The sequence below is a fragment of the Giraffa tippelskirchi genome, chromosome 2 (genome assembly GCF_054371585.1).
Source record: "Giraffa tippelskirchi isolate mGirTip1 chromosome 2, T2T-mGirTip1v1.2.pri, whole genome shotgun sequence".
Classification (NCBI taxonomy): Eukaryota; Metazoa; Chordata; class Mammalia; order Artiodactyla; family Giraffidae; genus Giraffa; species Giraffa tippelskirchi.
The window spans coordinates 110845669-110871344 of NC_137276.1; the positions used below are offsets into that span (position 1 = coordinate 110845669).

General features: G+C 44.1%; 1 protein-coding gene across 15 annotated transcripts in view; it reads left to right on the forward strand.

The window, feature by feature from the left end:
* DIP2A (DIP2 acetate--CoA ligase A) overlaps nucleotides 1-25676 on the forward strand; it is a 113140-nt gene that overhangs the window by 21055 nt on the left and 66409 nt on the right. For 4 of the 15 annotated variants that reach the window (XM_081570267.1, XM_081570269.1, XM_081570270.1 and 1 more), the window contains exons 3-7: nucleotides 4694-4813; nucleotides 8849-8968; nucleotides 11469-11696; nucleotides 17471-17605; nucleotides 24820-24939. In XM_081570267.1, coding sequence (XP_081426393.1) covers nucleotides 4694-4813; nucleotides 8849-8968; nucleotides 11469-11696; nucleotides 17471-17605; nucleotides 24820-24939 — 723 coding nt within the window. Of the gene's footprint in view, nucleotides 1-1456; nucleotides 1559-4693; nucleotides 4814-8848; nucleotides 8969-11468; nucleotides 11697-17467; nucleotides 17606-24819; nucleotides 24940-25676 lie in introns of all 15 variants that reach the window. The other 11 variants (XR_014076782.1, XM_081570268.1, XM_081570266.1 and 8 more) reach the window with 7 other exon arrangements.

Genomic DNA, 25676 nt, shown 5'->3' on the forward strand with positions numbered 1-25676 from the left:
AAGGGCTTTAGTGAGAAAGTCAAAAATTATAGCACCTTTGGAAGATTGTATTTGAAAACTGTCACCATCTCTAGACAGGAGGAGGGATTTCTCAAGTCCCTGGAGGTACCAAAAAGCAGTGACTGAAAAGATTGGTTAATTAGAGTGTGTTAAAATTAAGAATCATGTTTTATCAGAAGTTCCCATAAAGAGATTAAAGACAAGCCACAGTATAGGAGAAGATGATCGTAACATAAATAAGAGAAAAAGGATTGGAGTCCAGAGCAGGTGAAGTAGCAGCATCCAGGAGACCTTTCGCCAGAGTGGGAATGGTCTGCAGCCCCATTGTCCAGCCCACTGAGCACTTGCCACGTGTGGCTTCTGAGCACCTGAGGTGTGGTAGCGTGACTGACACTGCATTTTTAATTTAATTTTAATTAATTTAAACTTTATAAAGAGCCAGAAAGTTCCCTAGTGTGATTTTTTTAAAAAGCCCAGTAGGAAATGGGCTAAAGACTTACATAAATATTTTACCAGAGGAAACCCTAATTGTTAGCAGGCAAATGAGAAGCCCGCTGGGCTGCCCCCAGGCCCTCTGTTGCAGGCCAGTGCCCAGGCGGCACCACGGACAAGCAGCAGGACTCCACCCTCTCACAGGTGCTGTTGTTTGCTACTTTGAAATCTAGGTGACTGCTTACTTGGCTATTAGAATTAGTAAGTGCTTTGGTTTGATATAAGACAAATATGTAAGAATCAATAGTTTTTCTCTGGCAATATTTCTGTTAATAAAACAGCTCACATTCATAATGGCAAAAAACTGTCAAATGTTTTTAATACATTTATCAAGAAAGCCACAGGATCTATATTAGGGTCATACAATCTATTCGAAAGGAGTAACCAGGATCCTAAAATATGAAGAAATATACCAATATCTTAAATGCAAAAATTTAATACTATAAAAGTAGTAGTTTCTAAATTAATATGTGACAAAATATCCAGTCTGAATAGCAGTGGTTGATTTTTTTTTTCCCCCAAACCTGGCATTGGAAATAACTCACTTGGAGGAGAAGAGTTCTGAGAGTAGCTAGTATATTGTTGAGGAGGAATACCAGGGAGAAAGGCTTGGTCTTCAAGGTGTTAAACCTGGTCATAGTTAAACCCTTGATAGTCCCAGCCACAGGGTGTTGGTAGATGTGTGGACAACTGAACAGTGTAAGGGGAGGGCTAGAAATGATTCAGGAGAATTCAAAGGAGGGAAGATTTATTTAGTAACTGGTGCCATACCTGTGGAGGCAACAGTGGGACCCCCTTTCCTCTGCAGCATTAGTGAATGTAAACTTCAGGAATAAAGCTCTAAGTATGTTTGTAATTACAAATACTATAAAATTCAGGAGAATATTGAATAATGTTTGAGTGATGACAAGATGAGAGACCTGGGGAAAAAAACAAACAAACAGGTTTATGATTGTCTCCCTAGAAATGAAGCACTGCAGAGTGACTGAGCTGCGGCCAGCTGGCCATGGCCTGGGAGCATGTCCAGCGTAGGGTGGAGCCTCTAGCTGACCAGGGCTCCCTGCAGGTCCTTTGGGGGCTCCTTGCATGCATGCATGCTCAATCGCTCAGTCATATCTGACTTTTTGCAACCCCGTGCATTATAGTCTGCCAGGGTCCTCTGTCCATGCAATTTTCCAGGCAAGAATACTGGAGTGGGTTGCCATTTCGTTCACCAGTGGATCTTCCTGACCCAGGGATTGAACTCACATCTCCTGCATTGCAGGCAGGTTCTTTACCACTGAGCCATCTGGGATACCCTTTGGGGGCTCCTTAGCTGGATAGAGTTAATAGAATTCAAAGAATAGGACATATGGATGGGCAGTAAACATTAAAGTATGTTCAACCTCACTAGTAGATACGGGAATGCAAATTAGTGAACCATTCTCCTGTCAGATTGGCAAGATTCTGAAATTTGTAACATCCAGTGCTGACAGAGACATGGGGAAATGGCACCCTGTGGGAGTGTGAATTGCTGTGGCCTGAGAAGTTCTTTCTTGATACCTGTTAAAACTAAAAATATACCTACTCTTTCATCCAGTGGTTTCCCATTGGGCTTTATATCTTTGTTAAATAAATTAATCGATCTCAATAAAAAGACTGTATTTTGGAATAAAAATGCAAGGATATCCCTATATTTACACATCACTTTGCAAGCATACCTGTTTATAGTCCATAATGCATAGGATTCTGTGTTCTCCATTATAGATTTTAGGGAAATTTATTCCAGTCAGTCCAAGAAACAAAAAGCTAGAAGCAGTGCTGATCCGTATTGCTGCATGTTGCATACATGTATGTGTGTATATGTTCAGTTTTAAAGAGCTAACTAACACTCCAAACCTGGTACATAAACATCAGCAACAGCAGCATTCTGTGCCCACACCTGGAGGTCGGCCAGTCTTGGGGGCAGCTCCTTCCTGTCTGCAGAGCCAGAGCTGGTGTCCCAGGGGCTCCTCAGTCACAGAGGTGCCTGGAGGCTCAGGCAGCCGAGTGAGGGCCCCCACGTCCCCTGTCTCCTCTGTCCTCTCTGTGTGTCATCCTAGAGAGCTGGGGTCAGGTGGCCTTTTCATGAGCAGCGTCAGAGGTCATGACCCTCTGAGGCCCAGGTAGGGCAGTTCAGTTCAGATCAGTCACTCAGTTGTGTCTGACTCTTTGCGACCCCATGGACTGCAGCACGCCAGGCTTCCCTGTCCATTACCAACTCCCAGAGCCTGCTCAAACTCATGTCCATCGAGTCAGTGATGCCAGCCAGCCATCTCATCCTTTGCTGTCCCCTTCTCCTGCCTTCAGTCTTTCCCAGCATCAGGGTCTCTTCTGATGAGACAGCTCTTCGCATCAGGTGGCCAAAGTATTGGAACTTCAGCTTCAGCATCAGTCCTTCCAATAAATATTTGGGACTGATTTCCTTTAGGATGGACTGGTTGGATCTCCTTGCAGTCCAAGGGATTCTCAAAACTCTTCTTCAACACCACAGTTGAAAAGCATCAATTCTTTGGTGCTCAGCTTTCTTTATGGTCCAACTCTCACATCCATACATAAATACTGGAAAAACTATAGCTTTGATTAGACAGACCTTTGTCAGCAAAGTAATGTCTCTGCTTTTTAACATGCTGTCTAGGTTGGTCATAGCTTTTCTTCCAAGGAGCAAGTGTCTTTTAATTTCATGGCTTCAGTCACCATCTGCAGTGATTTTGGAGCCCAAGAAAATAAAGTCTCCCACTGTTTCCATTGTTTCCCCATCTATTTGCCATGAAGTGATACAATCAGATGTCATGATCTTCGTTTTTTGGATGTTGAGTTTTAAGCCGGGTTTTTCACTCTCCTTTTTCACTTTCATCAAGAGGCTCTTTAGTTCTTCTCTTTCTGCCATAAGGGTGGTGTCATCTGCATATCTGAGGTTATTGATATTTCTCCCAGCAGTCTTGATTCCAGCTTGTGCTTCATCCAGTCCAGCATTTCTCATGATGTACTCTGCATATAAGTTAAATAAGCAGGGTGATAGTATACAGCCTTGACATACTCCTCTCCCAATTTGGAACCAGTCTGTTGTTCCATGTCCGGTTCTACCTGTTGCTTCTTGACCTGCATACAGACTTCTCAGGAGGCAGGGAAGGTGGTCTGGTATTCATGTCTCTTGAAGAATTTTCCACAGTTTGTTGTGATCCACACAGTCAAAAGCTTTGCTGTAGTCAATAAAGCAGAAATAGATGTTTTTCTGGAACTCTCTTGCTTTTACCATGATCCAGCGGATGTTGGCAGTTTGATCTCTGGTTCCTCTGCCTTTTCTAAGTCCAGCTTGAACATCTGGAAGTTCTCTGTTCACCTATTGTTGAAGTCTTGGAATTTTGAGCATTACTTTGCTAGTGTGTGAGATGAGTGCAATTGTGTGTTAGTTTGAACATTCTTTGGCATTGCCATTCTTTGGGATTGGAATGAGAACTGATGTATTCCAGTCCTGTGGCCACTGCTGAGGTGGGGACAGGCTGCTGCTTTTCGGGGAGTGATAAGGGCTGGTGGCTAAGGCTGTTTTTCTGGGACATCTTGAAACAATCTAGTGCTCAGGCAGGACCAGGGACTCTGTTAAATGACCCTGCAGGCTCGTGCTTGTCCTTTACTCAACACATGACATCCTGACAGCCTGGGTGTCAGCCGGCCATGGGTGTGCCAGCCGTGGGGCCGCACGCAACAGGCACAGAGAGCTGGCCACCCATCAGGTTGAGACACAGGTGTCACAGGCCCACGTGGTTAGCACCTGAAGCCTCTGAGCCTCTCATCAGCTTTCTTCCTGTGTCTGAGAGCGGCTGTCAACACCCTGGTGATGGCTTTGTGAGATGCTTCCTGCTGGGCTTGCTGACACCAGGGCCAGTGCGGGGGGAGGGAGGGGCGCTCGAGAAAGCTGGAGCTAGAGAGCTGGCCCCATGCACCATGTGCACCAAGCTGGGGGCCCGGGGCTGCTGACAGGGAGGGGCTGGAAGCTGACATTGATGTCTCAGCCCCAACCTCCAAATTTAGGGTCTTCTGGGTGTTGGGGCCCCTGGTGTGCGTGGTTGTGCAGCAGGTGCTGTGCAGCAGCATGCGAGAGGTGTGTGCTATTCGACATGGGTTTTTCTGTTGTTGGAAGAGCAGGTTGTTTACTCAAGGTGTTTCTGTGAAACTGTTTCAGGAGTAGACCCCTCCCTGCAAGTGGAGAATCGCATCCTCGGGCCTACACAAGCCTCAGCCCCTACGCCCAAGCAGCCAAAGCCGCGGCCCAGCAACGCCCGGGACGAGCGCTTCCGGTCAGGTAGGGCCTGGAGCGCCGCGGTCCTCTGCTCAGACACACATATCTGCTGAGGAAAGGGTCTCCTCTGAACCGTGACTTACCGCATCATGGTTTTCAAGAAAAAAACGAAACTTCCATAGATCTCAGTATGTTTTTGTGTGGCCTGGGGTGTGAGCGTGCTCCTCTCAGTGGTTGCATATAGAAGTCTCAGAAGAAAGCAAAATCTTCTTCACCATTGACACAATTTCTGTAAATGTTTGTGTCCATTTTTCTACTGGAACTTTGGGGTTGGTGTTGGTGGATTTGTCCAGTCGGGAACCACTCTACTACTCTACGTGTTTCAGTATTTTATTTTTCTCTAATTTTGGAGATTTCCTTCTAATTAGATTTTTGCCATTCTGTTAGTGCTTTTATAAATATTTGAATTTATCTCTGACATTTTATTTGAATTATCAGGACATCCATTGAAAAAAATGCATGCTTCCAATTATCATTTTATTTATTTATTATTTTTGGCTGTGCTGGGGCCTCATTGCTGTGTGGGCTTCTCATTGCAGTGGCTTCTGTTTGTGTGGAGCATAGGCTTTAGGGTATGTGGGCTTCAGGAGTTGTGGCTCCCATGCTCTAGAGCACAGGCTAAGTAGTTGCGGTGCATGAGTTTAGTTGCTCCGCGGCATGTGGGATCTTCCTGGACCAGGGATGGAACCCGTCTCTCCTGCACTGGCAGGCGGATTCTTTACCACCAAGCCACTAGAGAAGCCCTGTGCTTCCTAGTATAGATTATATATCAATAGCTTTTGAACACTCTTATGCTTGTTTAACATTTTCACTGTTGTGTGATTAAATATTTTTTTTTATATTTAAACTCAGCTTTTATAAAGGAAAACTTTCAAGACAGATAAAGAAATGGCCATTTTGTTTTAAGAATGTTTTTTTTAAAAAATGAAGATTTTAAATGGTTTGTTAACGTGTGAGTGTGATGAAGTGATTTGAGGAAAGTTTTGATCAGATAATTTCTTACCGATTTAATATACATTTAAAAAAACTTCCCCACACTGACAATAATTTCTTTTCTGATTACATAAATGATGCAACATTTCCATACAACATTGGAAACGGCCCCATCAGCATTCCACCGATACAGCCCTGGGCACAAAACGAACACGTGTCCGCACACCCTGAGTGAGGTCACCAGAGGTCCCCTGCCTGTCCTCACCTCCTGTTCCCTGTCGCCTCTGTTTACGTGTAACTGACATTGAGGACCTGCTTTCTGCCCTTGTGAACTGTATCTGGTTCTTGTTCTTTACTTTCTGAAAACAAGACCTTTACCATAAATGTACTTTGCTCATATTTTCTCCAAGGCTTTGCCTTCTCTTTGAATTCTCTTACAGTGGCTTTTGTAGCAGAAGTTTTTAATTTTAATGAAGTCTGGCTTATCACTTCCTTTTTTTCTTGAATAGTGCTTTTGTTCTTGTATCTAAGAAATCAGTGCCAAACCCAAGGTCACAAAAATTCTTACCTGTGTTTTCCTCTAGAAGTTTTGTAGTTTTAGGTTTTACCTTTAGGTCTGTGGTTTAGATTTTGTTGATTTTAGTGTGAGTTCAGGGTATGGTACAAAGCTGACTTTCTTGCATGTGGGAATCCCGTTGTCCCCATGCCCTTGCCCCTTTGTCTAAATGCAGCTGCTCATGGGTGACTCTCTCTGGACTCCATTCTGTTCTCTTGATAGATTCGTCTGTCATCATGACAGCACCACCTCTCCTAATGATGGCAGCTTAGCAGTCATTGTCCACATCGGTATATCCACTGTTATTTCTACAAGTTTATTCCTTATCATTATTCCCTTGTATATACTGTGCCTTTCTTCCCTCTGGCACTTTTATGGTTTTTCTCTTTATCGCTGGTTTTGAGTGATTTGATTATTATGTGCCTTGGTGTAAGTTTCTTTGTTTCTTGTGCTTGGGGTTTGTTGAGCTTCTTGAATCTGTTGCTTTATATCCTATAATGTTGGTATTGTTTAGGTTTTTAGTTCTTGGTTGTCTTATCTGTACTTAGGTTTTTGTTTGTTTCTAAGGCAGCCACAGTGTAAAAAGTCTGTGCTCACAGTCAAGCCAGATCTCTTGCAGGGACTCCTAGGTTTGTCTCTCTTCTGAACACAGTCTTTCAGGAGTGTTTCGGTTGTATGTCTGGGAGAATTTTTATTAGACCCTGAAGTTTAAATGGTACTTTGGCTGGATATGAAATTACAAATTCAAAACTTGTTTCTTCAGCTGTGTTGCCTTCTTGTATTTGGTGATTACTATTGGTAAAGTTAGCCTGCTTCCTGATCCTTCAAGACTGTTTCTCTAGAAGCTTTTAGGATTGACTGGTTATCTTTGATGTTTGTAAATTTTATTGTAATATGCCTAGGTATAAATTTTTCATCCTTAGTACACTATGAGCCATTTTACTATAAGGTTTCTAAATACTTTAAAAACATGGGGAACAGTGTAAACACATATGAAGGTGGACTTGGTGGTGTACTGAGCCCTGGACTTGCCCAGTGCCACAGTTCCCACCGTGCTCAGGCTCAGCCTTGGCTTCTTCATCAGCCCCTGCTGCTTCTTCCCTTCCCGTGTGATTCTGAAGCAAATCTCAGAGACCATGTTATTTTACTTAGATGTCATAATATTCTTGGTTTCTGTATCTGAAAAGAGTGCATGTATCTCTAAAAGACAGCTCCATTATCACAGAATAATTAGCAATAATTCCTTAGTAGCAAATACCCAAGTGTTCATGAGGCTTTATAAAACAGTTTGGACCCAGGATCCAAATAGGATGTACATATCACAGGTTGTTGATGTGTGTTTCCGTTGGTGATATCTTGGTCTTGGGGCCTTGGCTGTGGTCTGGCTGCTCCTGGCTCCATGGCTCTAGCAGGTCACTTCGGGGTCAGTCTTTTCCCACCACAGGCACTGCAGGCCTGTGTCTCTCCTCTCCCTGGGATGCTGGCAGGGTTGGTCCCTTGGTTCATTAGGGTGGATTTGGTGGCAGGATGGCTGGACCAGTTCTGTGAAGAGCAAGCAGCTTGTACTCATCACACAGCACAGGAGAGCCTGGAGAAATGCTCAGTTCTTTCATCCATTTAATCTTTTTCAAAACAATAGCTTGTGTCACTGACATCCTCCAATGGCAGCCAGTTAGTTTTGTTTCCTCTTTTTCTTCCTTTCTTTTCTCTGATCTTGTTTTTGTCCTTGGTGGTGTTCAGACTGCCCCATCCTTTTTCTTTGGGAGTGCTTCCACATCGGCTCCAGTGTTGGGTTGCTGGCCAAGAACTTGTTGGTTGGTAGGATGAGATGCTCCAGGCTCCTCTGCCACTTCCTGCACCCTGGAACCCACATTGCTCAGGGTGCTCGCAGTGAGGACAGTGTTGTAAGACTGCAGCCTGGATGGTAGGGGTTCTCATTGCACTCGGGCTGGTCATCATTTCTAGGGACTGAAGTAAGACATGCTATTTAAAGATAAAATGCCATGTGTGTTCCTGTTGATAATTTCCATTCAGATTCAGGACTGCAGTGTTCCCCTCACTTCTGGAGTCTCTGTGTGTGAGACCATTAGGCCCCTCTTCGTTGGCTCTCTTGCACTTGACCACAAGTGGGGTGGTGTGATGGGACCCCACCCCCCGCCGGCCATGCGACTACAGGAAGAGCTTCGTTCCTTGCATGGCTCTGCCCATCCTGGGGCTTGACCAGGACAAAAGCTCAGACTGTCTGACCACAGAGCTTTAGTGCTGCTTGTAGTGGTTTATACGATAGTTGGAGTGCATTAGGTTCATCTGTTTCATTTTATTTTCAGTTTTGGGGATTTCTTGGTTTTAATCTGAAAATACTTGCAAAGTCAAATCTATAAACCAAGGAATATTTGTAGAAATCTAGGACTAATGTGTGGACACACATGTAGGCTGACCTTGTATTCCTTTTATACTCAATGAAAACAGATTAAAAACATGAACCATGGTTTTGTTCCTTCATCAGGAATCTTGTAACAGGTGCTTTTGCTGCTGTTCTTTCCGTGCAGATGTTCACACCGAGGCTGTGCAGGCAGCTTTGGCCAAATACAAAGAGAGGAAGATGCCCATGCCGTCCAAGAGGCGCTCTGTCCTCACGCACGCGTCTGTGGAGGCCTGCACACCACCAGGTACTGGGCAGGGTCGGGGCTGCCTGGGCGGGACTGGGGCGGCCTGGGCGGGACTGGGGCGGCCTGGGCGGGACTGGGGCGGCCTGGGCGGGGCTGGGGCGGCCTGGGTGGTGCTGGGGCGGCCTGGATGGGTTTCCCGTTGAGGTGCAGCAGGCTTCTGATTCTGGTGAGGAGTGTGTTTGTGTGTTCATGCACATTTGTGTGCATGTAGTGGGCTTGCTTCCAGTAGAAGCAATCTATATAGATTTTAATTTTTTTACTAAGATGTAATTTGTGTCTTTTAGTAAAGAGAGGAACCTGCAGTAAGTGCTTTATAGGGTGACAGAGTTCCCTGAATTCAGAAATTTAAAATTATTCTCACTGAGTTGGTCAAAAAGTTCCTTCAGTTTTTTTAAGAAAAAAGACACATTTCTCACTTTCACCAAGAATTTTATTGAACAATGTAGTCACCGTTTTGTTCCACTACCTTCTGTTTTTTTTCAGGCAATTTCATATTTCCATTCCCCAAACTTGTTATCTTTTTGATCAAATAACTGTTCCAGGTACCTTCTATACAGTCTTCCAGGGAACTGAAACTTTTTTCATTAAGAGAATTTTGTAAAGCCCAAAATAAATGGACATCCAAAGGTGCAATGTCTGGTGAATATGGCAGATAAATCAGAACTTCCCAGCCAAGCTGTAACAGTTTTTGCCTGGTCATCAAATAAACATACAGTCTGTGTTATCCTGATGGAAGCTGATGTGTTTTCTCCTGACTAATTCCGGATGCTTTTTGTTGAGTGCTGCTTTCACTTGGTCTAATTGGGAGCAGTACTTGTTGCAATTAATCGTTTGGTTTTCTGGAAGGAGCTCATGATAAAGGACTCCCTTCCACTCCTACCATGTACACAACATCACCTTCTTTGGATGAAGACAAGTCTTTGGTAGTTGGTGGTTGTTCATTTCGCTTGCCACATGATCTCTTCAATTCCCTATTAAATTGTACAAGATCCACTTTTTATCGCCTGTCACAGTTTATGTGAAAATGGAATGTTTTCATTGTGTTTAAGTTGAGAATCATATGAGGAAATACAGTCAAGGAGGTTTGTTTTTTTTTTTTTTGCTTAACTAATGTGGAACCCAAACATCAAATTGATGAATATAACCGAAATGGTGCAAATTATTTTCAGCACTTGATCTGGATATTTTGTGTATGTCAGCTGTCTCTCACATGGTATAACACTGATTATTCTCAGTTAATGTCTCAATTTGATCATGATCAACTTCAACTGGTCTACCTGACCATGGAGCATCGTCCAGCAAGAAATTTCCCTCATGAAACTTTGCAAACCACTTTTGACATGTTTGATCAGTCACAACACCTTCTCTATACATTGCACAAATCTGTTTTTGCATTTCAGTTGCATTTTTACCTTTTTTGAAATAATAAAGCATAATATATGAAAATGTTTCTTTTTCTCTTCCATCTTCAATATTAAAGTTGCTACATAAAAATTGACTAGTTTTGATAAGTTTTTGTTTTTTTTTAAATGAGTGCTGATATGACAGCTGTCACAATACAGTCTAACAAAATTGTTTTGAATGAAGTTGATGACAACTAAGCACTACTAGAGCCATCTTACAGAAAAAGCAGTGAACTTTTTGGCCAACCCAATATTATGTGTTATGTTGTTAACAGGCCTTAAATGGGAAAGCATAAGGCCATTTGGAGGATTTTTGATTTGTTTTGTTTTTGTTGTTTTGTTACCATTAGAAATGAAAACTCTTAATGAGGCCTCTCTTCAGCATAGTTAGTGTGTTTTAAGTTTCCTCGGAATCTCATCCAGGTGCTGGGAACAGAGGGCTGCCTGTCTGGTTATTGAAGTCGCAAAGCTGGTGACATGTGTGTTTGGTTTGTTGACATGGTTAACACCAGCCACACCAGGTCCACAGGATGGTGTAGTGTTTTGGTGATGCTTCTTGACTTAAAAAAAGTTTATGTTGTTGAAAAAAGTCTTAGAAATTTATGTCAAATTATTTTCTACCAAATACAACCATAGATACAACCCAGTTTTTAAAGAACTTCCTAATAATAATGAAACCCGTGATAAAATGCAGACTTGACAGAACTAGAATTCAGGTTAATTTTATTGCCTGAGGCAGGGCTCTTTTCAGAGCTCAGGCCCATCCTCCAAGGTGCGCAGGTGCTGGGCAAGGCCTCGCTGGGATCAGGCACCCGTGGGGCCTAGGTCACCTCTGCTGTTCGGGGCCCCCAGGGCCCCATGGCAGGCACTAAAGCTGTCCGGGGTGGACCAGCTGCACTCCTGGGCATGGCGCCCTGTGACCAAATCCTCCGGGGGAGCCCAGGGTGCAGCCAGCCCCGCGCGGCCCTGGGTCTCACGGCCAGTCCCGCACAGGCCCTCCCAGATATACGGGTGCATAGGGAGCAGGCTGGGCCGGCGTGGGAGCCCTGCCCCCAAGGATGCCCCCCTCATGCCTGTCGTCATTATTTTGACCACAGACACGTCATCTGCCTCAGAAGATGAGGGCTCTTTACAGAGCCCTGGGCGACTGGCCTCCGCTCCGCTGCAGAGCCGCCCCAGCGTCGAGCCCTGGCACGACCCGGCCCTTCAGGGCTCGTCCAGCTCGTCCTCCGCATCCTCCACCTCATCTCACCCGGGAGGGCAGCCTGCCGCCACGCCCGGGGCTGCCGCTGCGCTTGCCAGCCCCGTGGCCCTCACCCGCGTAGGTCAGTACAGCTGCGGGGACCCCTCCTCAGACCCACCTTCTCCTTTTCACGTGGAAAATGTCCTTTTGGTAACAAAAGTGGTTTCTGGTGCCTCTGTGGTTTGGCAGCCCCAGACCCTGGGTGGCCTCCCCTGGAGACCTTGACGAGAGCTGATGCTTCTGCTCTGGAGGGGCGGCCAGCACAGGTGGACAGTCCCTGGCCGTTAGGAGGCCTGCCACCTGCAGCGCGGCCTTTTGTTCCTTCCTTGTGTGCACAGCCGCAGCCCTCTGTTGTCCCTGCACTGGGTGTCCCTAGGTGGGACTGGGGCTGCAGTTATGAAGAGCGTTTCTTCCTCTACACACAGGGTTAGATGGTCCTCAGTCTGAAAAGAGATGTAAGTCACAGCTCAATCATAAAGATGCCTAGACCTTTTCCAAGTCACCCAGTCCTGTAAATTACATTAATCTTAGAGAGGAAAACCTTGCAAAGCTTTCACCATTTGAAGTCATATTTTTTGATGCAAAAATAGTAACTTAGCTGGCATGCAAAGCACACATGCATTCTTGCAGGAGTGCCTTAAGAAGTGTACTCCTGGGGTGGTGCCTAGCTGTTGTTGGAGGTCATCTGACGAGGAGGAAGAGCTCAGTTGTGGACTGCCCTGGCTGAGACCACACAGCTGGTTGTGGGAGCCAGGCTGACCCATAGCTTTCTGATTCCTGTTCATTTTCTTTGCTGTTAGTTGCTGTTCTGCTAAAACCAGAACCGTGCACCTGCAGTGCACCCATGACAGGCCAATGTTTTTGATGGGGTCCCAGCAGGTTAAGTGCCCCCCAGGGCTATGCTGGTTTCAGGTGCTGAGCTGCTTCCATGCAAGATACTGGTCATTTGGCTGGACGAGTGTTGTAAGTGACCGACACCTTCATTTCCTCTATGGGCACATCACTGATGCTGTTCATTTGTTACTGGTTTGAGTCAGTGCCAACGTCTGTACATTTCTGTTGAGTGTGTGATATCTTCTTAGGTGAGCACTTACGATGCCTTGACTTGTTCCCAGCATGTGGAGGAGCCGGGGTCGTGCTGTCAGGGCTGTCCTGGGCGGTTTGCTTTACGAGAGAAGGCTCCTCTGGAAACACCTGCCGGGATTGTTGTGGGCACTCTCCTGGTGCAAATGGCTACAAATGGCTGATGATTACAGCCCACCTGTCCTCAAGGGATTTCACAGGGGAGAGCTTGAAAACAGCATTAGGTGGACACATTCTTCCTGTTTGTCATGGCAATTTCCCTGTTTGGAAATGCACAAGTACCTCCACTGTGAGGGAAGCGGCAGCGTTCTGGTGTTCTCGTCTCTCTTGGTCCAGCTTTCCGAAGCTCTGTTCTGGGTCCCACAGTGTGGGGAGTAGGCCAGAGCAGGCACTGTTTGCTTGTATCAGCTGTTGCTGAGCTGTTGTAAACACTGCTTCCTTGTGGGTTAGAAAGAGAAGCATATTTAGCTTGAAAAATTGACTGTAGTTCAAAATGTCTAACCAGACAGCCCTTGACTTCCCAGAGTTGTAAGGTGTGTCTGAGTGGGTGTCTCTTTTCTCAGAAAGGTCCTGGCTGTAAAGCCTTCAGGGTGGGTTGTCACCTCTGTGGGTGAGGCTCCTAACTCCTGCAGGTGTGGCTGAGCCCCTCTCTCCTCCCTCCAGCTCACCTGTGCTCACATACATGTTGTGTGATTAGTTTTAGTAGTCTGAAAGTCTGACTTGGTCTGTACTTATACCTCACTGTTGTCTGTAGCTTTCATGTACTACATGTGTGACCTGAATTTTAAATCTGAAAAATATTCCACTTCCCTCTCCTTGTTATAAAAATTATGCTTTGTTTTAGTTTCTGACACTTGGAGAATTCTTCAATTCGGGCTAAGGAAAGAAATATAGAAAGAAGATGACTATAAAAAAAATTATAGGTAGAAAATGTTAAAAAATATTTATCGTTTTCAGTTTGGGGCTAGGAAAATCATGTGCATAAAACATTTGGACACAAATTAAGTACCTATATTTAAAAGCAGTACATTTAATTACAATAGTTCATTTTGGAGTGTAGTTTGTTTATTTTTAGGCAGCTGTTTAAAAAGTTACTTTGTAGTTGAGAATTACCATTTATACCTTTTTTATGAAATATAGTTAAAATCTCTTATTTTTGCTAGATTGGAAAGGTGGGGAGATTTCTTTTTATAAACTGAAAGAATTCTGTGGTAAGCATACTTTAAAATGCTAATTTCATTAATATCTAGCTTTTTCAAGAGTTGCGAAAACTCTTGCCATTAAAGTTAGGTTTTTCCAAATGGTGTTTTCTGGTATGTAAGTTTGTGTTTTGCTTCCATATAAATTCATCTTTCTACATATTTTAAAAATTTTAGATTGCATACTCTCTAGGTTATGAAATGATAGATAAAAAATCAGTATCAAAATCTGAGATGGTGGGAACATTCATTTGAAGACTAAAGAGATTACAGAGCAGTATCCATTCTTGAGAGTGAATGAGTGTCACGCTAGGTCCAAACTTGGTTCTTTCCTGGTGGAAGACTGAGTTGTAGCAGTGATGCTCTAGCGGCAGTAAACCAGTATCAGAACAGATAAACTTGCCATACAGTGAAAATGGAGCCCAGAATGGACATTCAGACAACGGAAGGAGTGATTTAATACTTTTTGTATATAACATAGTTTGTCTTTAAATGTGAGGTGAGTACATTCTGTATAGAGCTTCTCTGGAGAACCTCTGTACAGTCAGCAAAAACAAGACTGGGAGCAGACTGTGGCTCAGATCATGAACTCTTTATTGCTAAATTCAGACTTAAATTGAAGAAAGTAGGGAAAACCACTAGACCATTCAGGTATGACCTAAATCAAATCCCTTATGATTATACAGTGGAAGTGACAAATAAATTTAAGGGACTAGATCTGATAGAGTGCCTGATGAACTATGGACAGAGGTTCGTGACATTGTACAGGAGATGGGAATCAAGACCATCCCCATGGAAAAGAAATGCAAAAAAGCAAAATGGCTGTCTGAGGAGGCCTTTCAAATAGCTGGGAAAAGAAGAGAAGTGAAAAGCAAAGGAGAAAAGGAAAGATATTCCCATCTGAATGCAGAGTTCCAAAGAATAGCAAGGAGAGATAAGAAAGCCTTCCTCAGTGATCAATGCAAAGAAATAGAGGAATACAATAGAATGGGAAAGACTAGAGATCTCTTCAAGAAAATTAGAGATACCAAGGGAACATTGCATGCAAATACGGGCTCGATAAAGGACAGAAATGGTATGGACCTAATAGAAGCAGAAGATATTAAGAAGAGGTGGCAAGAATACACAGAAGAACTGTACAAAAAAGATCTTCACGACCCAGATAATCACGATGGTATGATCACTCACCTAGAGCCACACATCCTGGAATGTGAAGTCAAGTGGGCCTTAGAAAGCATCACTACAAACAAAGCTAGTGGAGGTGATGGAATTCCAGTTGAGCTATTTCAAATCCTGAAAGATGATGCTGTGAAAGTGCTGCACTCGATATGCCAGCAAATCCGGAAAACTCAGCAGTGGCCACAGGACTGGAAAAGGTCAGTTTTCATTCCAATCCCAAAGAAAGGCAATGCCAAAGAATGCTCAAACTACTGCACGATTGCACTCATCTCACACGCTAGTAAAGTAATGCTCAAAATTCTCCAAGCCAGGCTTCAGCAATACGTGAACCATGAACTTCCAGATGTTCAAGCAGGTTTTAGAAAAGGCAGAGGAACCAGAGATCAAATTGCCAACGTCCGCTGGATCATCGAAAAAGCAAGAGAGTTCCAGAAAAACATCTATTTCTGCTTTATTGACTATGCCAAAGCCTTTGACTGTGTGGATCACAATAAACTGTGGAAAATTCTGAAAGAGATGGGGATACCAGACCATCTGACCTGTCTCTTGAGAAACCTGTGTTCAGGTCAGGAAGCAACAGTTAGAACTGGACATGGAACAACAGACTGGTTCCAAATAGGAAAAGGAGTACGTCAAGGCTGTATATTGTCACCTGCTTATTTAACTTTTATGCAGAGTACATCATGAGAAACGCTGGGCTGGAAGAAACACAAGCTGGAATCAAGATTGCCGGAAGAAATATCAATAACCTCAGATATGCAGATGACACCACCCTTATGGCAGAAAGTGAAGAAGAACTAAAGAGCTTCTTGATGAAAGTAAAAGAAGAGAGTGAAAAAGTTGGCTTAAAGCTCAGTGTTCAGAAAACTAAGATCATGGCATCTGGTCCCATCACTTCATGGGAAATGGAGAAACAGTGGAAACAGTGTCAGACTTTATTTTTGGGGGCTTCAGAATCACTGCAGATGGTGATTGCAGCCGTGAAATTAAAAGACGCTTACTCCTTGGAAGGAAGGTTATGACCAACCTAGATAGCGTATTTAAAAGTAGAGACATTACTTTGCCAACAAAGGTCCATCTAGTCAAGGCTATGGTTTTTCCAGTAGTCATTTATGGATGTGAGACTTGGACTGTGAAGAAAGCTGATCGCCAAAGAATTGATGCTTTTGAACTGTGGTGTTGGACAAGACTCTTGAGAGTCCCTTGGACTGCAAGAAGATCCAACCAGTCCATCCTAAAGGAGATCAGTCCTGGTTGTTCATTGGAAGGACTGATGTTGAAGCTGAAACTCCAATACTTTGGCCACCTCATGCAAAGAGTTGACTCATTGGAAAAGACCCCAGTGCTGGGAAGGATTGGGAACAGGAGGAGAAGGGGATGACAGAGGATGAGATGGTTGGATGGCATCACTGACTCGATGGACATGGGTTTGGGTAAACTCCGGGAGTTGGTGATGGACAGGGAGGCCTGGCATGCTGTGATTCATGGGGTCGCAAAGAGTCGTACATGACTGAGCAACTGAACTGAACTGAACTGAACTGAGTACATTCTGTCTTAAGAACCTGATTGCAGCCCCTTAGTAATGGGACATGTTGAACTGACCCTGCTGCTGCTAAGATGCTTCAGTCATGTCCGACTCTGTGTGACCCCATAGACGGCAGCCCACCAGACTTCCCCGTCCCTGGGATTCCCCAGGCAAGAACACTGGAGTGGGTTGCCATTTCCTTCTCCAGTGCATGAAAGGGAAAAGTGAAAGTGAAGTTGCTCAGTCGTGACCAACTCTCAGCGACCCCATGGACTGCAGCCCACCAGGCTCCTCCGTCCATGGGATTTTCCAGGCAAGAGTGCTGGAGTGGGGTGCCATTGCCTTCTCCGTGAACTGACCCTAGAGATAGTTTTTAACCTGTGTAGGTTTATTCTGTGAAGATTGCCAAGGTTTTTGTCTGCATGGCATTCAACTCGCGTTTTCGGGGAGTAGAGGTAGTTTATAGAAGCCTGGCAGTTTTTTCATAATATAACAAAAAATATTATTGATTTAAAGTATATTTCTGCTTCATTGAGGGAGATTTCTCAGTAAAACTTCCTTAGGCCAAATTGGGAAAGGTGTGTTCCTCACGGCCATTCTGTGCTGTGGTTGGTGTTTCTGGCCTAGTTCCCTCTGAGAACTGGATGGCCGCGTGCACGCAGAACTGTCCAGGCCATGTCCAGAGTTCAGAGTTCACAGCATCTAGTGTGCTCGGTCTGCCAGGCAGACAGAGTTGATCGGAATGCCACATTCTGTGCTTAGAGCTCAGCTACTGAAGCTTCAGTCGAATGGAGTTTGAACAGCAACTCGATGTTCATGTTCTTTTGAATTAACAGCCACTTTTATTTTGGGTTTGTGTTTCAAAAGCAGATCTGCACTCTGCCCCTCCTGATGTCACCACAGGCCTCGTGCAGCATCAGCACGCATACTGTGAGCGTCCGCAGATGGCCTCCATGAGAGGAGTCCCTCGAGGATGCCCTGGGAGTGTCCTAGAGACAGCAGGTGGTAAGCATGCCTCTCTTCCTCCTTTGAGACAGCAGAGCACAGGCACTGGCTCTCACTGTACCTGGTGAGCCAGCCGTCAGGTGCAGTCCTGGTGCATGTAGACTGCCCGTGTGTATATCATGTGGAGAAACGATCAGGAATAGGTCAAGTCGGGAATGAGGAGGAGGGAGGAGAAAGCCTTCACATTTAAGTTGATGCAGGAGGTTTGGATCTGTGGTACTGTGGGAGGAGGAGAAGCTGGGGAAGGTTCTCTAGGTGGACCCAGTGCTGCAAGCACAGCCAGCAACAGCAGCCCATCAGTTGTGCTTTCTCACGTGCAGGCCAAGAGAGGTCAGCGTGAGTCTCCTTTCACGCTTGTACTGTTTCCTTTTGAAACAGTTTCCAGTGTTTTTTATCAAAATCACATGAAGTTTTTCTTCCAATGTGCCAAAATTGAGTTGCAGAAAAATCCAGCAGTTCTTGGATCTGAGACCTTAACATGTTTCTAGGCTCCTGAGCAGTTGGTCTGATTTTGTTGGTGTCATTCAGTTCCTTGTTCAGGTACAAGAGGAGAAACTGAGTCAACATGAAGCAGTCTTCTTGTTGGTTAGATAGATTTTAAAAAAATTAACTTGTTATTCTTTATATTCAAAAATCTTTAAGAACTTAGTTGAGGTGTAAATGACATTATCTACTGTGTGTATTAAAGTGTATAATTTTATAAGCTTTTTTAAAAAAAAATTGTTTATTTGACTGCACCAGGTCTTAGTTGCATCACGTGAAATCTTCAGTCTTTGTTGCGGCATGTGAACTCTTAATTGCAGCATGTGGAATATGGTTCCCTGACAGGGATTGAACCTGTGTTCCCTGCATTAGAGCGTGAAATCTTAGCCACTGGACCACCAGGGAAGGCTTGACAATTTTATAAGCTTTAAGATACATGTACACTCCTGAAATCCATACTGTAGCCAGTATACCTGTCGTTCCTGGAAACTTCCTTCCTTGTGCACTTCTGTAACAGCTGCTTGATGCCCTTTTTGGCATCCCTTCAGGCAATCACTGATTTACTTCCTGGCACTGTAAAGTAGTTTGCATTTTCTAGGATTTTATATAAATAGAATCACTCAGCATTTACTTTTTATTGTCTGGCTTCTGCTACTCTGCACAATTATTTTGAAATTCATCCATGTTCTTGCATGTATCGTAGGTCATCCCTTTTCTTGGGAGATGAAATATCCCTGCATTTCATCTTACCAGTTCAGTTTAGTCACTCAGTCATGTCCGACTCTTTGGGACTCCATGGACTGCAGCACGACAGGCTTCGCTGTCCTGGAACTTGCTCAACTCCGACTCCTGGAGCTTGCTCAAATTCATGTCTATCAAGTCAGTGATGCCATCCAACCATCTCATCCTCTGTGGTCCCTTTCTCCTGCTGCTTTAAATCTTGCCCAGCATCAGGGTCTTTTCCAGTGAGTCAGTTCTTCACATCAGCTGGCCAAAGTGTTGGAGCTTCAGCTTGAGCATCAGTCCTTCCAATGAATATTCAGGACTGATTTCCTTTAAGATTGACTGGTTTGATCTCCTTGCAGTCCAAGGGACTCTCAAGAATCTTCTCCAACACCACAGTTGAAAAGAATCAGTTCTTCGGTGCTCAACTTTCTTTGTGGACCAACTCACATCCTATAGATGTGAGATTTCATCCTATAGATGCACCATAGTTTATCTTTTTACCTACTGATGGGTATTTTGGGTGTTTCCAGTGTTTGGCTGTTAGAAATAAAGCTACTGTGACTATTCCTTTACAAGTCTTTGTGTGGATATACACATTCATTTCTTTTGGGTCAGTATCTAGGAGTAGAATAGCTGGATCATACAGTAGGTTTGAAAGAAAGAAAGTAAAGTCGCTCAGTCGTGTCCAACTCTGTGTGACCCCATGGACTGTAGCCTACCAGGCTCCTCAATCCATGGAATTTTCCAGGCAAGAATACTGGAGTGGGTTGCCATTTCCTTCTCCAGGGGATCTTCCCAACCCAGAGATTGAACCTGAGTCTCCTGCACTGCAGGCAGATGCTTTACCGTCTGAGCCACCAGGGAACATTTTAGTTTTTAAAGGAATTGCCAAACTGGGACTTCCCTAGTGGCCCAGTGGTTAAGAATCTGTCTTGCAATGCAGGGGACATGGGTTCAATCCCTGGTCAGGGAACACAGATCCCACATGCTGCAACTACTGAGCCCAAGCACTGCAGCCACAGCTACTGAGCCCAAGCACTGCAGCCACAGCTATTGAGCCCAAGCACTGCAGCCACAGCTAGAGAAACCGATTGCACTGCAGTAAAAGATCCGCATGATGCAACTAAGACCCCACACAGCCAAATAAATAAATAAATATAAATAAATATTTAAAAAAAAAATAAACTGCCAAACTTATTTCCAAGTGGTTGTACCATTTCACCTCCCTGGTATTAGTGATGAGAGTACCAGTTCCCCCACATCCTTGCCAAGAATTGGTATTGCTGGTTTTAGATGTTGACCATCCTTGTAGTTGTGCAGGGGTGTCTCCTTATGGTTTTAATTTGCATCTCCCTAATGACTGATGATGTTTAGCATCTTTTCATGTGCTTATTTCCCATTTGTCTGTCTTTTTACAAGGGTCTGTTCAGATCTTTTGCTTGTTTTTTAAAACGTGTTGTTTGTTTTCTTAAGTTTTCAGAGTTCTTTATGTAGTCTGGACATAAGTTCTGTATCAGGTTTATAAATTTTTTTTTTCTCCCAGTCTGTGGCTTGTGTCTTCATCCTCTAATAGTGAGAGGAGAAGTCTTTCATTTTGATGAAGTCCAGTTTACCATTTTTCTCTTTCATGGATTCTATTTTTGTGTCGTATCTAACATATACTTTCCTGACCCAAAATCTAACCGTTTTCTCCTAGAATTTTGTAGTTGTAGGTTTTATGTTTAGGTACATGATCCATTTTGAGTTAAATTTACTATCAATGCAAGATATAATCTAAGTTTACTTTTCTGTGTATGTATGTCCAGTTGTTCCAGAATCGTGTAATACCCCCTCCAGTTTCTTTGGAATCTTTAATGAAGATGGACCGCAGATGGTGGACCACATATGAGAGGGGTCTACTTTGCGGATCTGTATGCTGTTCCAGTGCTTTTTCTGTCTTTATACCAGTACCACACTGTCACGATTTTATATGTGGTTTTATAATAAACCTTAAAATTGTGCACTGTAGTTTGCCTTCAGCTCTTCATTTAAAAAATTGCCTTACTTATTCTAGCTCCTTTGCATTAAAATCCATTTGTTAATTTCTACCATAATTCCTGCTGGGTTTTGACTGGTGCTTCATTGACTCTCTAAATCAGTTTGGAGAGAATTGGCCTTTTAACAGTGTTGTACATTTCAATTGATAAATATGGTATATCTCTCCATTTACTTAGCACTTTAAAAAAATTTTTCAGCACTGTTTTTGTAGCTTTCAGTGTACAGGTATTGCACATATTTTGTTAAAATTATCTCAAAATATGTTATATTTTTAGATGCTATTACAAGTGATATTTAAATTTTTTCCCAGTTGTTTATTGCTAATCTTTAGGAACATAGTTGATTTTTGTATATTGACCTTACGTTAATTCTAGTAGCCTTTTTCGTAGATTCTGTTGAGATTTCCACATGCATGACCATGTTGTCTATGAATACAATTTTACTTTTCTTTCCAAATTGTCCCCCTATAGGAGCATTTAGTTTCCTGGCTTTGTCGCAGTGTCTAGGACTTCCATTAATGTTAGTTAGAAATGTTGAGAATGGACACAGCTCGCCTTGTTTCCCATTTAAGGGGGAAAGCATCCACTTTTTCAATTTTTAATTGTGATGTTAACCATGGATTTTTTTAAATAGTTGCTCTTCATCAGGTTGGGGGCGTTCCTTTTTTCCCTCTAGTTTCCTGAAAAGTTTTTATCATGATTTTTGTTAAATGATTTTTAAAATCTGATAAGCTCATCATATGGTTTTTCTTTCCTAGTTTGTTAATATAGTACATTTCATTGACTGATTTTTGAAGATTAAGCCAAAGGTATGTTCTCAAGATAAACCCCACTTGGTTGTAGTGTCCTCCTCTCTGACGTATTGTGGATTTGATTTACTAGTGTTGTTTTAGAATTTGTGTCTGTGTTTGAGATAAATACTGGTCTGATATTTTTGTCTGGTTTGGTATCACGATAGTACTCATCTCAGGATGAATTGAGAAGCATTCCTTCCTCTTCCGTTTTCTAATCAGAGGAAACAGACTCTCTATCTCGAGTCAGTTCTGTGTCTTTGGAGGAGTCTTCCGTCCCATCTCTGCTCTCCAGGCCCCCTGTCGTCCTTGCGTGGGCGGGACCCGTGGTGCTGGCCCGCTGTGTTAGTTGTTAGAGTCTCCTTTCTTCGTCTTAATTGGCCTAGCTAGTGAGCTAATTGAACTTTATCTTTCAAAGAACCAGTTTTAATTTAACTGTTTTTCTCTATTGTTTATCTTTTCTCTATTATGTTTATTTCTGCTCATCTGTGTTACTTCTCTCCTTCTACTTACTCTGTTTCTTTTTTTCAGTTTCTTCTTTTAAATCCAGAATGTATTCACTGGGTTGTTTTTCTGTTCATCTTGATTCAGGGTGCTTTTGGGGCTGCCACACCAGCCTTCCTTAATAGTCTGTGCTGCTTTTGTGATGATGGAGATGGTGCCATGGCCCCAAATACTCTCTATCAGTCCTTAAAGAAGTTTGCCAACTCCTAGTATAGGAAAATAAGCAGAACACACAGACAATTCACAAAAAGAGATATAAAAATAGCTCTTACACATGATGTTCATTCTTTTTTGTTACTAGAGAAATCCACATTGTTGGTGGGAATGCCAAGTAGATCAGCCTCTTGAGGGAGCAGCTGTTAAAATCTGTGTCTGTGCTTCCATTCAGATCAGCAGCGCAGCATGGGCATTTACCCCGGGTGCACACCTCCAGAAATCAGGAAGTGTGTACACGCAAGCTCACTCACTGCTGTGCTATCTGTACTTGCAAAACATTAAGAACCACCTGCCGTCCAGGCCTCTCAAATTGTGGGCTAAACCGGGAACAGTCACACGGTGGAGTACTATGTGGCTGTCAAGAATAGTGAGAAGCTCTTTATGACCTGGAATGAGGGTGTTTTCCAGGAGATGTTACGTGAAAAGGCAAAGAGGAAAGGAATGTTCATAGTTGACCACCTCCCTTGTGAGAAGCAGGAGAACCACCAACAGGAGGGAGGAGCCAGAAAGCAGGGGCTGGTCCTGCAGAGGACAGGGTAGGGTGCCCAGGAATTCAGGGCAGAGTGACAGTTGGTCAAGTTTATCTTTTTATATAGTTGTGATTTTTAGACATATGTTCTGCACATTTAAAACATAAACTAAAAGATGAGAAGAAGGGAGGAAACCCCAAACTGGAAAGAATTGTAAATAAATAAATCTGATTGTATTCCCAAGAACTGCATAGCCACCCTTGAGGGGTTGGGGAGGGAGCTGTCACTGGGGGACACAGTCCCCTCAGTCCTGGGCAAGGCTCACCAGCCTGAACTCTCATTTGTAGCTGTTCTTGTGTTGGTTTGGGTGGGACTCTGGGAATTATGTCACATTTGTGATGGTGCAGAACTGCGGCTCTGTTGTTGGGAGCCAGGCTCCTGCTGTGGAGAAGAGGTGTCTGACAAGAGCTCAGCACCGGGGTGCTGTGTGGACCCAGGACTCTAAGACAGGAGCCTGTGTGTGTTGTGCTGCCTGTGTGCATGTGTGTGTTGTGTATAGGGGGTGTGCATATCCATGAGTATGCACGCGTGTGCATGTACACGGGCTTTTTAGCTCTGTGTGCTAGAGGAAGCAAAGACTGCAATAGCAGGGAGCACATCTCACCACTGTCTTGGTCTTTGGTAGCTTTTCTCAGGAGAGCCAGGAAGGAAGGAAGGAAGTCAGGTGGCAACTGTTAGTGTCAGTGGGCTGCTTAAGTTGGCGTATAATTGAGGAACCATTGCAATAAAGCTTGCATCTGACCGAGTGGTGGTGGCTGTTACACAGAGGGAGAGAGCTGGTTGCGGGTCAGGGTATTTGTGAGGTCTTGAAGGGTCTCCTCTCACAGTGCTTGTTAGTTTCACTAGAAAAAAATAGTGACGACAGTGGAGTGCTGGACAGCAGTGTGCCCAGAACCTCAAAAGAGCAGTGGGGGTCCTATGCGTCTGGATGTGATACTCAGGTGCTATTCAGCCAGCAATGCAATATCTGAATTGAATCCTGAGAAAACCTCAAGCAAATGCAGACTGAGGCATATTTTACTTAATAAAGGAGAGAGCCCAACTCTTTCAGAGTGCTGGGATCATAAAGGGGCCTGCAGAGGCCAAGCCAGCGAGTGCAGGTTTCAGTTGTTGACCTAGCCCAGGGGAAGGGAGGTGCCACATGCCTCAATGGTGCACAGGGGTGGCTGGGGCTCCAGGCCTTTCTCTCGCCTTTTTTACCAGTGCACCCACTCATGTTCCCCATGCCTTTTCCTCTGAGAACTTGTCACTGTGGGTGCCCTTTTTTGCTGGCACGTGTACATATTTTTGGTTGTTTCCATGCAGCAGACTGTGAGGTGTTTGAGGGCAGACTTACCTGTTGGCTAACTTTACATCCCCCAGAACAGCATTTCTTAGTAATTAATGAGGACACCAGAGAGCTTTTAGCTTATGTGGGTTATCTCTTTATATTTACCACGTTAGAAATTAAAGATTTTTTAAAATATTTATTAACTCACTGAAAAATAGAGATACCTAACTCATTACATCTTAGTGTGAACAGCACACAGTCACAGGAGCAGCTCCTGTGCAGTGAGTGAGATGCCGTGAGAGAGCAGGCTTGTTTGCAGGTGTGAGAGCAGCGTGTGCATGATTCCCATCTGCTGGGTGCCCACACCGTGCAGCCTCTGGAAACCACCGCTGTGCATGTGTGAGAGCAAATGGCATCTCATGTGACCTCATGAAGCCCCTGAAAGGGCCTCAGGCACTTGAAGGGTCCCTGGGCCACTCTGAAAACCACTGGCTTAGAACAAGTTCTGGTTCCTGGAAGGTGTCAGTAAATGTTTGTCAGATGAACTGATAAATTCCAGGCTGGCCGTTTGATGGGCCATCAGAATTTGGTTAGATTCATGAGTTCTGACGCGCTCACGTGGTTGACCTCTGGCCTCAGTGCTCTCTTCCTGTGACAGGTATCCCCGTGAACAGCAGAGTGTCCTCCAAGATCCAGCAGCTTCTGAACACCCTGAAGAGGCCGAAGCGCCCTCCCCTGAAGGAGTTCTTCGTGGATGATTTCGAGGAGCTGTTGGAAGGTGAGCGTTCCGACACCGGCCCTCCAGTTTGTGTGAGCAGGGAGACTGCCGGGTGTGATGACGTGGTTATCGCTGCGACAGAAGATGTAGAAAAGCACGGTCTGTGTCCAGGCTCTGGTCATGTGTGTGGAGTGACCTCCCCATCACACATGACCCTGGGCACTGTGCGCACAAGTCGTAGTTAAGAGATGGCATCTCTGTGCCTTGCCTAGTGGTGGGACTCTGTAAGACTACATCTAAGACTTCAATTTACTGCCATGATTTAAGTTTTTATTTAAACTTTAAATCTGAACTACTTGTCTTCCCTTGGTTTTAAAGCGTTGTGTTTTCAGCAAAGTTTGGACTCTTTGTTTAGAATTTCTGTCTCTCATTTATGAATTATATATATATATATATTTAGGAAAGAAGGGCGTAGACTTACTAAGATATAAATCTGTAGGAAAGGAGAAGTCAAGCCCCATATAAGACACCAGCGTGTGACCTGTTGTCATGGCCTCAGGGCACCTGGCCCCCAGTGCTTGGCTTTGGCACCACTGCTGTGCAGTCACCCCTTAGGCCTGCTCTAGTGTCTCCTCCTACCTGGTGGTTAGCGTGGCTGTTAGGGCTTGTCTGTGTAATCACATCACGCCTTTCAGATTCAGAGTTCAATTCCATGAATACCTTTTAGGAAGTCTTTCCTACATTTGGGCAAATCTTGGTTACATATCCACTGAAAATATAATAGATTTTACTTTATT